Consider the following 15,817-nt stretch of genomic DNA (forward strand, 5'->3'; position numbering starts at 1 on the left):
TTGGTGATATTTAACTTTTGCTCCCTGGATAGTTCACCTCTTTAATCTTCAAACAGAACTTCAAAATAGGGTATTAGCTTCATCCTGCAGATGATGAATCTTGGATACAGAAACAATGAGATGACTCACTAGCCATGTGGGGAAAAATTAGTGGTTAATGTAGGCCTGGGACTCAGACTTTTAGATTCAAGAACAGTGTGTCCTCAGAGTAATCTGGAGATGTAGAATCCAGATGAATTTAGCTTTTGCTACTGCATCTGCAAGAATTGGAACACACTGGTTCCCTCAGTATGATAAGCTGAATATCTAGAGATACCCAGATGCTAATTTCTGAAGCTGTGCATGTAGACTTACACGGTAACAGGCACAACAATTCAGCTAAGGTCTTGAGGTTATGATAGTGGATAATCCAGGGTTATCTGGAGTTGGGAGAGGGGTTCCTTTAGAATAGGGAGACAGTGGGAAACTGGACTACAGGAAAGTAGCAGGAGGCAGAGAGGGGGGTTCAGTGTGAAAAGGGGGGGGTCAAGACATGTGGGAAAGTACCAGAACTGAAAAAGATAAGGGAAGAAACTTCCCTTGGAGTCACTGGAAGAAAGTTATCCACCCAGTGCCTTGAGGCTTAGGTTGATTTTGAACTTCCTTTCTTTGAGACAGGATTTCACTCTCTGTCCTACCATTTCACTCTTTGTACTATCCATGTGGCCCAGGTTGGCCTGGAAGTTGCAGCAACCCTCCTGCTTTAAACCTCCCAAATGATGGGATTTTTGTGGCCTGGAGTTGTGAGGGGTGAATTTGCTTTGATTTATACCACCCCAATTTGGGCTACTTTATTACATACAGCAGTCCCGAAAAACTAATGTTCTTGAATTAGTGGTATGGCAGGGAGAGCTTTCTGTCTGTAATGTCAGTGTTTAATCTTATTGTTTAATGGGTTAGTGACGCTGAGAAGCTAAGAGCTGACACCAACAGCCGAAAACTAGAATCTACTCTCACAGCAGTGGTCATTCCTGCTGTGTTCATATAGCAGCATTCTTGGGGGCTGGAGAGATGGCTTGGTAGGTAAGAGCACTTGTTCTTGTAGAGGACTTGGGTTTGGTTCTCAACACCTACACACTGCTTACAGACATTTGCAACTTGAGTTCCAGGGGATCTGTCCCTGTTCTTACTTCCATGGGCACCAGGCGTGTATATATAGGGCATATACATTAATTCAGCCAAACACTTATACACACAGACAAAAATATAACATTCTTGCAAGTTTTCAGGAGCTGGAAGAGGCTGGTACCCAGTTTTCAAAGGATCAGGCAAGTCTCTACTGCTAATGGCATGCAAGGAGAAAACAGCAGAACTAAGATGGAGAATTTTTGGTTGATAGTTTATGCTTCACTGATGGGCCTTGGAAGCAGGGGATGCAAATTGGCAGCTCTTAGATCAGAAAAAGGTTTTAAAAGGGATGTTATTCGCATGAATGCAAAATTCAAGGAATCTTGGAGAAGTCCTTCAAGAATAGGAACCAATGCCAGCACTAAGTTCATAAGACAGACATCGGTGGGCCAACAGAGATGTGGTACACGGGTCATGTGGCCAGGTCACTCTCAGTTGAGATGCTATCAGTTCTTTGGAGTCTACATCATTTACTTCTAATTTACTTGGATCCGTTAGGGGTGTTTGAGTTTGTGGCTCTGCTTTAAGCAAAAAAGAAGCAAGCCTACATTTTGTTATCAAACAATTGTCTGCTTGTCTGATCCTCTCTGAAATTGGTGGAGAATGAGAGAGGTTGTGAAGGAGTTGAGAATTTCAAGTAAGAAAAAAAGCATTCTGGAAACCCAGAAGCAGTGAGGGAAGTCATTGAATGCATTTGTACCCCGAAAAAGGATCCCTTTGCTTATTTGTCATGCTGTTGTCCACACTCTGCTCTACAACCCACTTTTTAGTTTCAGCTCCGTAAATAACAATTCCTGTCTCTGGGATGTCCTGTGACTCTTTTATTTGGAATGTGCATCTTTGCCTCTAGGAAAATGTTCACTATGGCTGCTGCACCTCTTGTCATTCTTGGCAGGCTTTATAGCTCTAGGCCTTTGTGAGTCTTACCCTCACTTGGACTTGGTTTGGTTCACCCATAGCAGAGTCATGGGCTGTGGCAAGGTGAGTTGTCCTGGCATAAAGCTTGGCTTCACCATCAGTCTAAGCCGTCAGGTGGATCTCAGCACTCTGTGGTTGTGTTGACCATCATCAAGCCTTTCTGTCTCAGGGTACCTTCTGCTCTTAGAACCATCTACTTTGGTTTTTGAGACAAAATCTCTTCACTGGCTTGGAATTTGCTAACTAGGCTAGATTGGCTGGCCAGTGAGGCCCAGAAATCTGCCTGTCTTTATTCGCCATGGGCGGGCCTTACAAGCACACATCACCATGCTAGATTTTTACATTGCTTCTGGGGGTTGAACTCAGTTTCTCATGCTTGCACGGCATACACTTTATTGGATGAGATAACTCTGCAGCCCTGGGATGGTGTTTTCCAAATGTAGAGATGATATGGGGATGGAAAACAAATGTTTTGGAAGCCAAGTCCAGAGTCTGAAAAATTTCAGCAGTTGGAATGACTCCCTGAGACAAGTCAGACAGAATTTGAAACACCATTGTGTAGTGCTCAACTCCTCCCTAAAACATTACATCTTTAAGTTCAGGCCATGGATAGTTCATGCTAGTTAGGGATGGAGTAAGAAAGAATTGGAGATTTTATTAGACTAGAAAGAACACTGTGGATGGAGTGCCACAGAACTATTTATTTTCAGTCCTGCTAGAAATAGTCTTACGGTCACGCTAAGCTGGGCAGCACAAACTCCTGCCCAAAGCCTCAGCACTGGCAGTCTGTGGGCCACAGCCACAGTGATACACACTTGACTAACACATTGGTTCTGAATGACTTGATTTGCATGTAATTCATGAGGCCCACATCTTTAGCCTTGTGCATTCATGTAACAATCCTGATTCTGAAGTTCTTCAGACCCCGTTTTACTTGTTACAGTTGACACAACTCTGTAGCCTGGAAGACCATCTCCCCAAAACTGAAGGATTATCATGTGGAAGAGGGTTTAGACTCAAGCCATCCTGGGAAAACTTATGGGTTCCATGCCTGCTACAATTGAGAGGTACAGCATGCAGAGAGGAGAACAGAGTCTATACTCAAGGTCAAGTTTAATGTTGAGTGGAGGAGATACAAAGAAATGGCTCAAACTTAATAATACTTACTCTGTGGTTTACCAGGAAGCAGTACTGAGGGAGATTTCAGCCAACTGACCCCAAATGAGATGGTTATTTTTAAAACTATTTACCTGTCATGGGCATGAACTACAAGAGAGTCCTCCTTTGAGTGGGGAAGAAGCAGAAGAGCTTCCTAGGTGCTTTTGACCTCTTTTGATCTATCGTTCAAGAGAGCCAGCTGGTTTTCCTTGGAGAGAGTTTGAGTGAGAGTGAGAGTGAGAGTGAGAGTGAGAGAGAGAGAGAGAGAGAGAGAGAGAGAGAAGAGAGAGAAGAGAGAAGAGAGAAGAGAGAAGAGAGAAGAGAGAAGAGAGAAGAGAGAAGAGAGAAGAGAGACGAGAGACACTGGTTAAATATTGTACTTGGTGCTCTGGGAAGACCACACTGGGAAGCAATCTGGCTTACAGGAGTTCTATCATGTGGAATGGTATGGGGACATAAGAACAAACAGGCAGGGACCAACTCTTTTCCTTATTCACAGACTTGGTAGAAGAATTGAGTGATAGAGGCAGGCATGTTTGTTTCTAGTGGCTTCTTTTGTCACTGGCTTGCATGACTGAGGGTTAATGCTCAATGTTTGTCCCTTGAGTGACAAAATACTTTCTGTCATTAGACAAATATCTTGATGAAAATCTGTTTTCCATGCTCCGTGTTTCCACTGTTGAAGAACTCAGCTAACAAGGGGAGAACAACTGTCAACACATATCACTAATTCTCCCCCCATGAAAATGTGCAAATCATAATTTGGCTTCATGAAGATGGTGAACCAAGTAAAACCAGTGTCCCCCAGCTGTTGAGGCACTGTATAGGCACTATAGTGTCCTATAGCCCATTTGGGCCGGGACTTCTTTGTGCTGCTACAGAGTCATTGCATCCATGCTTCCTCTCCTGTGTTTGAAAGAGTATGTTAGGAAGGCATCCCATTCTCACTTTCCTGATGAGCACATTCTGAGGGTCAGAAAGGCAGATGCTGTCTGACTTTGGTGTTTCTCCCCAGCTTTTGTATGCTTGACCCTGGTTTAGTTCTCTGAGGTTCCCCCTCTCTTGGCAAGACGCATCAGATCACTTGATGGAGGATATACAGACATGGTATAGTATAGGCTTGGGACCAGAACAGCCTCCTCCTTCCACAAACTGTCCAAAAAAGACAAACCTTTCTTTCTGAAATGCTTGAACCACAACTCAATGTGAAACTCCACAGCTGGTGTGGCCCTGGGCTGTGAACACTACAGCCTTCCTGGCAGACACTTCTCTTTTCCAGGAATTCTTTCTCCTGGGGCGTTACGGATGAGTCAGCCCTAGGCCTTCCCCAAGTCCATCAGACAGAGTGGGCTGGTCCACTAGGTCACCTGTCTGTCCCCTGGTATCCATGATGCTGGAGTAGCAGAAGTGGAGGGGGCAGATTCTAGTCAGTTAATTTTAAACAGTGCTACTACAAAGTTTATTATCACTTTGTATGTTGGTTTATTCAAGAAACGATCTCCTGTAGCCTAGCTAGTTTTCTGATCCTTCTGTCTCCACCTCCCGAGTGCTAGAATTATAGATGTGCACTGCCATACTCAGCTTGCTCTGAAGCATTTCAAAGAAGCTTTATTGCTTTTACATGCCGTAAAGTTTCCCCACTTAGAATGTACAGGACAACGGTTTCTGATAAAGTTACAGACCATGTAACCGTTCCTACATTGTTAGGACATTCTCAGTAATTACTCCCATGTTTTCTTCAACTTGCTTTGTCCCAGGCAACCAACCACTAAGCTATTTACTCTGGACATTCTGTATAAATGCAATTCTGCAGTATATGGTCTTTTGTGCCTTAGTTATTAACCTCACTATAGCATATCAATACTTCACTTTTTCTTGCCATATAATATTCCACTGTGTAGATATACTTCATTATTTAGTCCTTTATCAGTGGTTTGTGAGTTGATTCTCATTTCTGGCTTGTGAGAATAAAGAATGCTAGCAAATGATATATACACGTGCTTTTTCCTCCCTGGACATCTGCTTTTATTTCTCTTAGGAATACACCTAGGGTTTCTGGATAATATGACCACTTTTTAGTTATATTTTGGTGGATTTATGGGTATTTTTGAAGTAGCTGCCTCCTTTCACAGAGATGTGTATGCTCATTCGCCATCCTCACAGGGATTCTCAATATAATTCTGATATATTGCAAATGTGGGCCAGAATTTTTGTGCTGGACTGGATCGGAAATAAAATCTCTGCAGAAAAGATTTCAAGACTGCACCTAGAGAAGAGAGTCTTTTCAGAGCAGCATGCCCACAAAGAGTTAGGTGGCCATCAATGAGTGCTGGACAACTGTCCTTCATGGCAGGCTAACACAACTTCTAGGAAATGCATTGCTTGGGGGTATCTTGGAACTACAAGTAAGGGTGGAGGGGCATGGAGCTTCAGAAAGAATAATGTGAGAGCTCCTAGGCTATTTGGGGATAGGAGGATGGCTCAGTCAGGAAAGTTCTTGCCCTGCGAACATGAAGACCTCAGTACAGCCTCCCAGAACCTATCTAAAAATATCCAGGTGTGTTTGTAATCCCAGTACTGAAGACAGGGAGAGGGGGAGGGTGTGTGTGTGGGAGGGAGAGGGGGAGGGTGTGTGTGTGTGTGGGGAATCTCTGGAAGTTGCTTGGCAGCCAGCCTGACTGAATTGATGAGATCTAGGCTCAGTGAGAGACTCAATCACAAAAATATAGAGGGAAACGAAACCAAGGAAGACACTGGATGTCTTCTTAGAGCTCTACATGAACATTCACACGTATGTACATGTAGTTGTGCACACACACATACACACAGACATACACACAAACACACACACAGTTAACTTGATCTGGAAAACTGATCAGTGGACTGAGTGGAGCCACAGACGTGCACCTCCCCCCCCCTTCTGAGGACGTGACATCTCTTCTTGTAAATGTCATCACTTTCTTGGTGCTATCTGGTAAGAACTGAGTCATGAGGTGCCGACAAAACCCCAGTGTACTTCACACGAAGCCTGAAGCATTCTGCTCATTCCTGAGATACTCCTGCCGTCAGCCGCTGCTCAGACGGTAAACAACTTGCCTGGGATGAGATCCCGCCACTTTGGCTTTTTTTTTTTTTTCTGGCTTGTCGAAATGAGGCACACAGCATCAGTTTGCCTCTGAGGGTGAATTTTGGGGCAGGGTGGCTGCAAGGTGGTAATACGTAGATGTAATAGCCTCGGATTTCAACAGAGCCCTGTTCCAGAGTGAGCCCATGGAGGGAGGTAAGACTCTGTATTTCCAAATGAGCTAACTTGAATCTTTTGTTTGCAGCCACGGGACAGGATATGAGAGTGAGAACCACACGACTCCCATCCTCTGTGGTGCCCAATACAGAATACACACCCATGGTGTCTTCCGAGGCATTCAGGTGAGTGTAGGATGCCCAGTCAAAGGCCACCTTTTCCCCTGCCCACATGCCCTGCCTCACTCAGATGAAGGACCTTCTGGTCTTGGCAAGCTGTCGGAGGTGGGTGGAAAGGAACTCCCTACTCCCCAAAGATGTTACCTTGTCTGACTGCCACAAAGATCCTTCCTGCAGAATCTCACCTCTCTGCCTCTACTATTTTCTGCTTCTCTATGGTGGGTAGTCCACTTCTTGCATGTGGGTCATATGCACTTGAATTAGTGACCTGGACCCTTGACTTCTAAGATTTGATCTGTATGGTTGAGTGCTCAAAGGTAGACTGTTTTGTCCAGTGTTGATAATAGCATTAACAACGGCACTTGTGGCTAGACATGTTCTGTGTGATGGGGTTTAGACACAGACTTTAAAAACATGGACTTGATCTAGCTTCTAGGCTTACACAGATTATTCATAGAAATTATAGTATTCCTATGTCCTCCTGTGCCCACATTCACATCATGTCCCTGGTATGATACACTTGCTACAATGAATGTTATTTGTAACTGGCCAGGTAGTGGTAGCACATACCTTTAATCCCAGCACTAGGGAGGCAGAGGTAGGCAGATCTCTGTGAGTTCAAGGACAGCCTGGTCTACAAAGTGAGTTCTAGGACAGCCAAGGCTACACAGAGAAACTCTGCCTCAAAAAACCTCAACAACAATAGCAACAACAAACCAAAAAAAGAATATTATTTGTATCTGTCTGTCTGTCAAGTATTGTACAGCATAGTTTACTGTTTCAAAAGTGTGCACCATGCATCACGCCCCTTTTCCATTCCTCTCTCCCCAGAAATCACTGCCCCTTTCTCAGAACATTCTTGGATACTGTGTTGCATTTTCAGATTAACTTCTTTGACTTAGTAACTTGTGTTTATGATTCCTGCATAAGCCACATAGCTAGTAAGTGGGAGCTGAGGTGTGTAACAGACATTTTATCAGACTCTATAATCCTTGTTTGGCTGATTAATATTGATTATTGGTAGAAATAAAATAATATTGTTGGTCAGTAGAAGCAGGAGGGAGAGGACTAGAGCATGAGTGAAGAATTTCAGAGAATGTAGGTCATTCAAAGGGAGGCCCTACCCAACCCCAGGCCTCTTTTGGACAGTCAGAACCACGATTACCAAGGACTTATATCTGTTATTTACAAACACAACTTAGTGGCTGCCACAGAGAAGTAGCTGGAGTGTCCTTTGGAGGGAAGCTAAGACCTTGGAAATAAATTGCATGTGGGCCAGGCCCTGTGTGTTGTGGGCAAGGAGCTCAACTTCATGGAATCAGTAAATTGTGCTCTGCTGTCACAAGACTCTCCAAGGTGAGGAATAAACAAGTCTCAGAGATGCAGAGATGTGACAGAAGGAGTTATCTGAGTGTCCCACAGCAGACACCACTAGCATCCTTCAGCAGACGGCAGACTGACGGTAACAGCTGCTTTTAGTCTGTCTTATTCCTACATGGTCTTCATCTCAGATGAAAAGAGATGAAGAAGGCTTATTGTGCCTTCCTTCCCACTAGACTCTATTTATCAGATCCACTGTCAGAGCCTTTAGTAGATGCCATGCTTGCTGTACAAGTGTTATGTCCCTACTTATCATTTTTCTTCTAGAATATGCTAAACAAACCACTGGCCTATGATTCACTTGTATACCACCATAGCCCTGGGAGAAAAGCAAATATTGACATACATTATGACCAATACAGTATAGTATAACATACAGAACTTTTCCTTACCACCCTCCCCCCAAAAAAGTGCCCTCTTAGGGCAAGACAAACAAAGTAATAACAAGAATGTGAGTGTGTGAGTGGGTAGATTGGAAGACACATAGAACAGGAAGTTACTAAGCTCATAGCAGTGGTTCTCGACCTGGCTTGACCCCCTTGGAAGTCATATGTCAGATACCCTGCATATGAGATATTTACATTATGATTCATAACATAGCGAAATTACAGTTATGACACACCAATGAAATAATTTTTATGGTTGTGGATCACCACAACCTGAGGAATGATATTAAAGGGCTACTGCATGAAGAGGGTTGAGAACCACTTATTCCTGTGTCCGATGTCCATATCTTTGGCCTTGGTGGGCACACCTGTAGTTGAACAAGTGGGAATTATTTCTAATATCAAGGAATCACAGCCCGAGGGCAAGGAAGGAGATTTGTCTTCCCTGACAGGAACTAGTAGGTGTTATGGAAAAGACATGCAAAGTCACAGAAAGCAGACAGCTCCCAGTGTTTTCCTGTGTCACTGTTAAGGATCATGGTGAATATACTACAGGATTCTGGTGGATTCAGAGGCCCCAGATTCAAAGACTTCTTTTTCATCTATTTACCAGTTTTGGCCTCATTCAGTGTCTCATGTCTCTCTCCGGTAAGAACTTTCTCATCCATTTTCTGGTTGAGTTCATAATCATACGGTCATGTTTCCAATTGGAAGGGCATACATTCCATCTGGGGCTCTGAAATTCTAGCTCTCACCATCTCAAGTGAGAGATAGATTAGGAACTCTGTAGACACTAATGCTTCTTCTCTAGAAGTTCTGTGTCAGGGACCCCAAAGAAGCTTCATTTTAAATCCAAGGTCTGTTGATTAGTTGTAGCGATAGAAGAATACTGCATCGTAAAATTTCCTGACCTATCATTATTTAGTGATGTCTGCCACAGGTATCTAGGGTATGGAAGCGAGGTGAACATTTTTTTTTTGTCTCATACCATACCTGCCTTCTTTCAGTACATTTCAGTGTTCAGTTTCCCATAGGACGACATTAATGTTCACATATGGCACAAGGCCTTCATTCCTCTTATATTTTTGCCTGCAGGATGTGCGGCGTGTATCTGGAGTGACCCCAACTCTTGTGCGGTCAGCATCTGAAACCAGTGAGAAACGTCCGTTCATGTGTGCATACCCAGGCTGCAATAAGAGATATTTTAAGCTGTCCCACTTACAGATGCACAGCCGGAAGCACACTGGTAAGTGTGTCCACTGTCCAGACTCAAGCCATGGTGATTCGTGAGCTCCCGTTCTGGACTCTGACACTGCTCAGGACACAGGTGACTTGTGGGAAAGAAAGCTTGCATTTTGAAAGCCCAGGCCAAGGTGACTGAGGCTGCAGGGCTGTTTGCATGTCGGTTTCCCATCCTTTATTAAAGGAACCAGTATGGCATTTCCAGAAAGCAGAGCAGGGAGGTGAAAAGCAAATGACATAGAATAATAGTGACACCTGTTTGAATGTTGCGTTCACCACCAACTGATGAGACCTTGAGCCATCCTTGCTCAACATCCTTCTCAACTCCTGGTGTTTTCGATGAAGATGATAATGCTATACACTGTAGTGTATAACACTATACAATTCTCAAGCCTCGTATTTTAATCCAGACTGTACTACAGGAGTTGTAGCTATAACACACCAAGCATAGGAGCCATGTCTCCGGGACTAAAGAAATGGTAGTGTTATTCCTGATGGACTATTAGCATCTTTAACAGGGAAGACAAGCCTGGGATAGGACTCAGAGATTGATGGGCAAGGTCACTCTAAACGTAGAAGGGTAGATCCAAAGGCATATGGAGATGTTCTGGAGTCAGTTCTTTGATAAAGAAGGCCATGAAGTTTCCAAGCAGGCTGTACCAGGTGTTTCTCCCACCACTATCACTGAACACCCGACAAATGGATTCATTTTGGCTCACTGTTTGGGAGCACAGTTTATCACGGTATAATGTTGGGAATATCCTTAAAGCTGTAGCAGTGGGAGCACGAGGCTGATCGTTCACATCTCCGGATGAAGAAGCAGAGGGAGACAGAAGACGGGAGATGGGAGCCAAAGGTGCACCAGGTTATTCGCCTCTAGGGCCATGCCTACAGCACCCCACTGTTTCCTGTTAGGTTTCACCTCCTAAAATGTTCCACAAGGTCTCAAGCACTATGAGCTTGAGACTAAGGGGTCAAATGCGTGAGTCTGTGGGAGACATTCCATACTCAAACCATGAGATAGTGTTGCAGAGCAAGCAGCATTTGTGAAGTGCGTGTGCTTAACATTTTGGAGGGTAGGAACGGGGACATAAAAAATTAAGGGTGAGTAGGGCTCAGAGTAGTGAGGTCAGCTACAGGAGACACATAGAAGACCAGGGGAGCACTAGAGGTCTTGCGAGAGGAAAGGAAACTTGGAGCTGTCCATCAATGGAAAGACCCTACCAACCACAAAGTAGCCAGGTCTTTATCCCAGAATCCAGTGAGTCAGAATTCTAGGAGGTGGGAGCCCTCGCAGTGCACTCTTGGGGGCTTTTCTTCCAGCGTTTGGCTGAACTTTTCTTGTGGACACAAGGGTGGGGCTCTTCTTTCTGAATCCAGGGTTGCACAATCCCACTGCTGACTCGCTTCAGATTAAAGGACAGCAATCTTGCTAAATGCTTCAGCTTCTGGTTTAACTGGGGGATCTTACAACCATGGAGTCATTTATGTTGGGCCCAGGAACAAGAAGTCAGTAGCAGAGAACACCAAATCTTCAGGTCATAAAACACAGAACAGTTCATTCACAAGGCTGCCTCAAAGGCACATCTATCCAAAATTCAATCTCTGATTCAAACATGGACTTTGAAACAAACCTTTTTCCCCCCCATTGGTGTCTCTAAATAGTCCGTGCTAATAATATATGTATTTTTCTGAGCATTGTCTCAGTGCTAGGCACCAGTCTGCCCTTCTACTTGGACAGTCTGGTCTAATCTGTTCATAGACACTTTGATGTCAGATTATTGGCTCCATGTCACAGTGAGGGAACTGTACCAGGGGATCGCAGTCACTCTCTTCCTGTGTCCACGAGCATGGGTGTAAGTGGGATTTTATTTTCCCAGAAGTCTACAGCAGTACCGTAACAAGCTCCCCAGAAGTGCTCTGGGCTCTTGGGACCCCTTCATTGCCATTCGGGGGGGGTGTTCCCTGTGACGAGGTTTGCTTCCAGCACTGTACTCAGAATGACATGTGTTTTCCCTAAGGTGAGAAACCATACCAGTGTGACTTCAAGGACTGCGAGAGAAGGTTTTCTCGCTCAGACCAGCTCAAAAGGCACCAAAGGAGACACACAGGTTTGTAGGTTCCCTTCTCATTGGCAGCAGTCACAGGCCCTTGGGTTGGAGCTGATGCTGTGACTGTCTTCTCTGTTGAACACAGATGACAGGGTGATTTATCTGTTTCATTTTTCCAACTTTCTTCCCCTCACCTGGAGACTTTTTTAAAAAGAAAGGGCTGTGGAGATGATGGCTCAGCAGTTAGGAGTACTTGTTATTGCAGGGCGTGGTTCCCAGCGTCCACATCAGGTGGCCCATAACTGCCTGTCACCACAGCTCCATAGGACACTCTCTTCTGGCGTCTGAGGGCAATGCACACACATGACATACACACACACACACACACACACATACACACACACACACATCATAAAACAGTCTTCCTTTACAAAGGAGAAAGAGGAAAGAAAGAATGGAAACATCTCTTGTTTCTCTCAAGAACCACAGCAGCAGTGAGATCTCTCAGCAGGCTGCTTGTAGGCTGATGGTCAGTCAGAAACCAGGGCAATGGCGAGAACTGGGTTTGCAGTGATTTACTTTCCTCAGTCTCTAGCACTTGTCTAGTGGTGATTACTGGATGTTTGGGACTAGGAAATATTTTTTTTCCACATCGGGAGCAGTTCCTGGAGGTTGCTGTGCAGAATCAGGTGGCTTCTGCTGGGTCCAGGGATCAAAGAAATGTGAGGTCCAGGTAGCCCCGGACCTAGCTGATGTGAAGGATAATGGGGCTTCTCCAGCTGCCAGCAAGCCGGCCTTATGTGTCTCACTGTGCCCCAAATTGCTAGGGCCGAGGCTAGACCTTCTCTGTCCGTTTAGGTGTGAAACCATTCCAGTGTAAAACTTGTCAGCGAAAGTTTTCCCGGTCCGACCATCTGAAGACCCACACCAGGACTCATACAGGTAAAACAAGTGCGTAAACTTTTCTTCACATTTATTTTTCATTATTTTCTAAGCGACTGTTGAATGAAACTGTTTGTGATGAGAGGGACTCATGTGAAAGTTCTAGAGTTGAGAGTCCATTTAAAGAGTGGCTGTATCTGGCTGGCTTTATATAACAGATGATAATGTATTTCAAAGAAAGGGTCAAAGAGCATTGGGTAGGAAAGCGATGGGCAGGGAATGTCCAGGGGATTCAGAGCAAAGGTTCAGAGATAAGCGCCACTGCCCCCAGTGTGCTGTACTACTAATTGAACAATCAATCTACAGCATGATCAGAAATTCAAGATACTCTTTTCTGCTGAGAGCTTAAGTTTCATACCTGATCAGAGAGTGTACTCCACTTACTTAAAGCTCCATGAGGAGTCTAGGTTTCTGCCGAATTAACACAAACTCATGGATATATTTCCTTTATACTAGCACAGGGAGGAGAATGGGGGATTGACAAGCACTTGCTGCTGAAGCGCTGTGTTTGTCCATGAGGCTGATGAGAGTCACAGTGAGAATAGCACTGCCCTTCTTGCTCATTTGCTTCCTTAGGAAGCAGGACTGTCTCTTAGGTTAGCCCTTCATCTTTACAGCATCCTTGGAAGAAGAGTAGGGTAGGTGGTCTTAGTTCTCATGGACCAGATGAATCTGTGATAGGGAGTGATTCAGTGGTTTGTTCAGAGCCACAAAGCGGTTGGATTTCACCCTCAGTGATAACCGCTCCTGCCAACCTCATCCCTGTGGTTCTTGCTCTTGGAGAAAGAGCTTGAATTCAAACAGAACCTTTGCTCTAACAGTTTCTGAGTCAGACTCTGCACTAGAAAGAAGCAAATAGGATACAAATTGATATCCATGATTTATTTTAAATCGTCTATATATAAAGAGGAAAGCTTTGGTCCCAGATCTACTGCCAGCCAGCCATCAATCAACAGTGTCCATGGTGGTGGTTCAGTGGCCTTTGCAGATCAGGTCCTACTTAGACAGCAACAGGGAAGCATTTGCACAGGTCATAGAGCATCTTTAGAGATAAAACAGAGGTTTCCCAAACCCCCGTAATTTATGAATTGCTTAGAGATTTCCACAAGCTAGACTTCCCTCCCATTTCCCAAGTTTTCCATTTTGTTATATTTACAGTGCTTCTGGTTATCAAGCCCTCAAAAGGCATTGCTAATCCCAAGCTGCCAGTGAAGAGCCAGTTGGCTAGCTTAGGGAATGACCCATGGGAGTCCAGGGCAGGTTGTGGTGATTTAACGCGGGCCTTTGATAGTTGAACCTGTGCCTAGTCACTCTGCTGCAAGTGTCTCTGACTGGCAATTGTGTCAACAGGTGAAAAGCCCTTCAGCTGTCGGTGGCACAGTTGTCAGAAAAAGTTTGCGCGGTCAGACGAATTAGTCCGCCATCACAACATGCACCAGAGAAATATGACCAAACTGCAGCTGGCGCTTTGAGGGGTGCGACCCGGAGACAGTCCAGCATCCCAGGCAGGAAAGTGTGCAAACTGCTTCCAGATCTGTTTTTGAAATTCCTCCCACTCACCTACAAAAAGACACAACGGTGGATCTTCATCCGACTTCCAAGACAGCACACCTGTTTGACTTCGTCCTATCAGGTTTGGCGGAAGGAGTCGGTGCTTTGCCCACACTCGATTAACTCACAGGCCTGAAAAAAGTGGCTCATAGTGTCTAGAAAGTCCATTGCCATTGTCTGACTTTTCTACCGTTAGAAGAACCATTGTTGATAATGTCCCCCGACTTTCCTCTTCTCCTTTGTGATCATTTTGCCAGGATTAGAGAGATTGTTCCATTTTCTTTCATGGGATATTTATAGGCCAGGGCATGTGTATGTGTCTGCTAATGTAAACTCTGTCATGGTTCCCATGTACTAACAGCCCTACAAAGAAATAAATCAGAGAGCGAGGCACCAGGGGCAAGTATCCTGCAGAATTCCAGAGGTCAGGCTGCAAACCTGGAAACCTGGAAGGCCGGATGTAATTCTATCAGGCGATTTTTAAAGCTCATAGGTTTCAAGTAACTGCATAGTAGATTAGAATTAACTAGAACCCCTGTATAGTTAGGACAGGAGGAGCCTTCCTGTTCAGCTATCCACTGTTAACATTAGCACTGGGCTCTTAAGAAATGATGTTTTAAGAGCAGAGATTTTTTTTTTAATGTTTTTGATTTATTTTTTAGTTATAATTAGGTACATCTTCAGAGATGTACTTTCCGCCTCATGTGAAGGAAGTGGGAGATTCATTTCCATCATTTGGGGTGTCTTTAGAGTGTACAGACCACACTGGCTATGTGGCAAGTTGTAAAAATTAAAATGACTTAAAGAAACTAGGGGCTGGTCCAGGATCTTCACTGGTAAGACTGTTCTTAAGTAACTTAAGTGTCTTTGAATCTGCAAGTATGTGGGGAAAAAAAGATATATTATTGTGAGGAAATCCATTGTTTAAAGGTGTGTGTGTGTTGTTGTTGTTGTTGTTGTTGTTTTTAAAGGGAGGGAGTTTATTATTTACTGTAGCTTGAAATACTATGTAAATATATATGTATATATATGATGTGCTCTTTGTCAACTAAAACTAGGTGTATGGGTATTAGCTATGTCACTGTTTAGATGTCAATCTTACAGTGTATTGATGATAATACTAAAAATGTAACCTGCATTTTTTTTCACTTGGTCATCAATTAAAGTCTATTCAAAAAAAGAAGATGCAGGAGTCTTTTGGTTGTGTTGTGTTTAAGGTCAGTTGGATCTCTTTTAAACAGGTAATCATGTCATCAACACTGATACCAGTAACTGCCCATCCAGGTCCCTGACCATAGTTGACTTCTTTTTGTTGGGCTGGGAATGATCTTTCTTCAGAGTTGCAGGGACCACCTTCGCACTTCACCATGAAGCAGTTGCCCTTCTGTGACAATTGGGTGGCTTGCTCATGGTGTGGTGGGCATTGTGGTTCAAGGCTTATTTTAATCAAATGATCACTGCGTCAGGTCCAGAGCAACAGAGGAGAATGGTTCACTGACATCTTCTGGGTTATCAGGAGGGCAGAAGCTGAACACTTCGTTACAACTGAATTTACAACTGTAGCTCCCATGATTCATCTTGGTAGACGGGAAACTGCTTAGA

At 44.2% G+C, this 15,817-nt stretch overlaps 1 protein-coding gene across 5 annotated transcripts in view; it reads left to right on the forward strand.

Annotated features, from left to right (window-relative positions):
• Wt1 (WT1 transcription factor) overlaps positions 1-15,400 on the forward strand; it is a 43,479-nt gene extending 28,079 nt beyond the window's left edge. For 4 of the 5 annotated variants that reach the window (XM_028766814.1, XM_028766816.1, XM_028766817.1 and 1 more), the window contains 5 exons: positions 6,573-6,669; positions 9,525-9,675; positions 11,693-11,782; positions 12,581-12,673; positions 14,015-15,400. In XM_028766814.1, coding sequence (XP_028622647.1) covers positions 6,573-6,669; positions 9,525-9,675; positions 11,693-11,782; positions 12,581-12,673; positions 14,015-14,136 — 553 coding nt within the window. In that variant the 3' untranslated portion in view covers positions 14,137-15,400. The remainder of the gene's footprint in view (positions 1-6,572; positions 6,670-9,524; positions 9,676-11,692; positions 11,783-12,580; positions 12,674-14,014) is intronic. The other variant, XM_028766815.1, reaches the window with a different exon arrangement.
• The last annotated feature ends 417 nt before the right edge of the window (positions 15,401-15,817 follow it).

Source organism: Grammomys surdaster, unplaced genomic scaffold (genome assembly GCF_004785775.1).
Source record: "Grammomys surdaster isolate TR1022 unplaced genomic scaffold, NIH_TR_1.0 170, whole genome shotgun sequence".
Taxonomy (NCBI): domain Eukaryota; kingdom Metazoa; phylum Chordata; class Mammalia; order Rodentia; family Muridae; genus Grammomys; species Grammomys surdaster.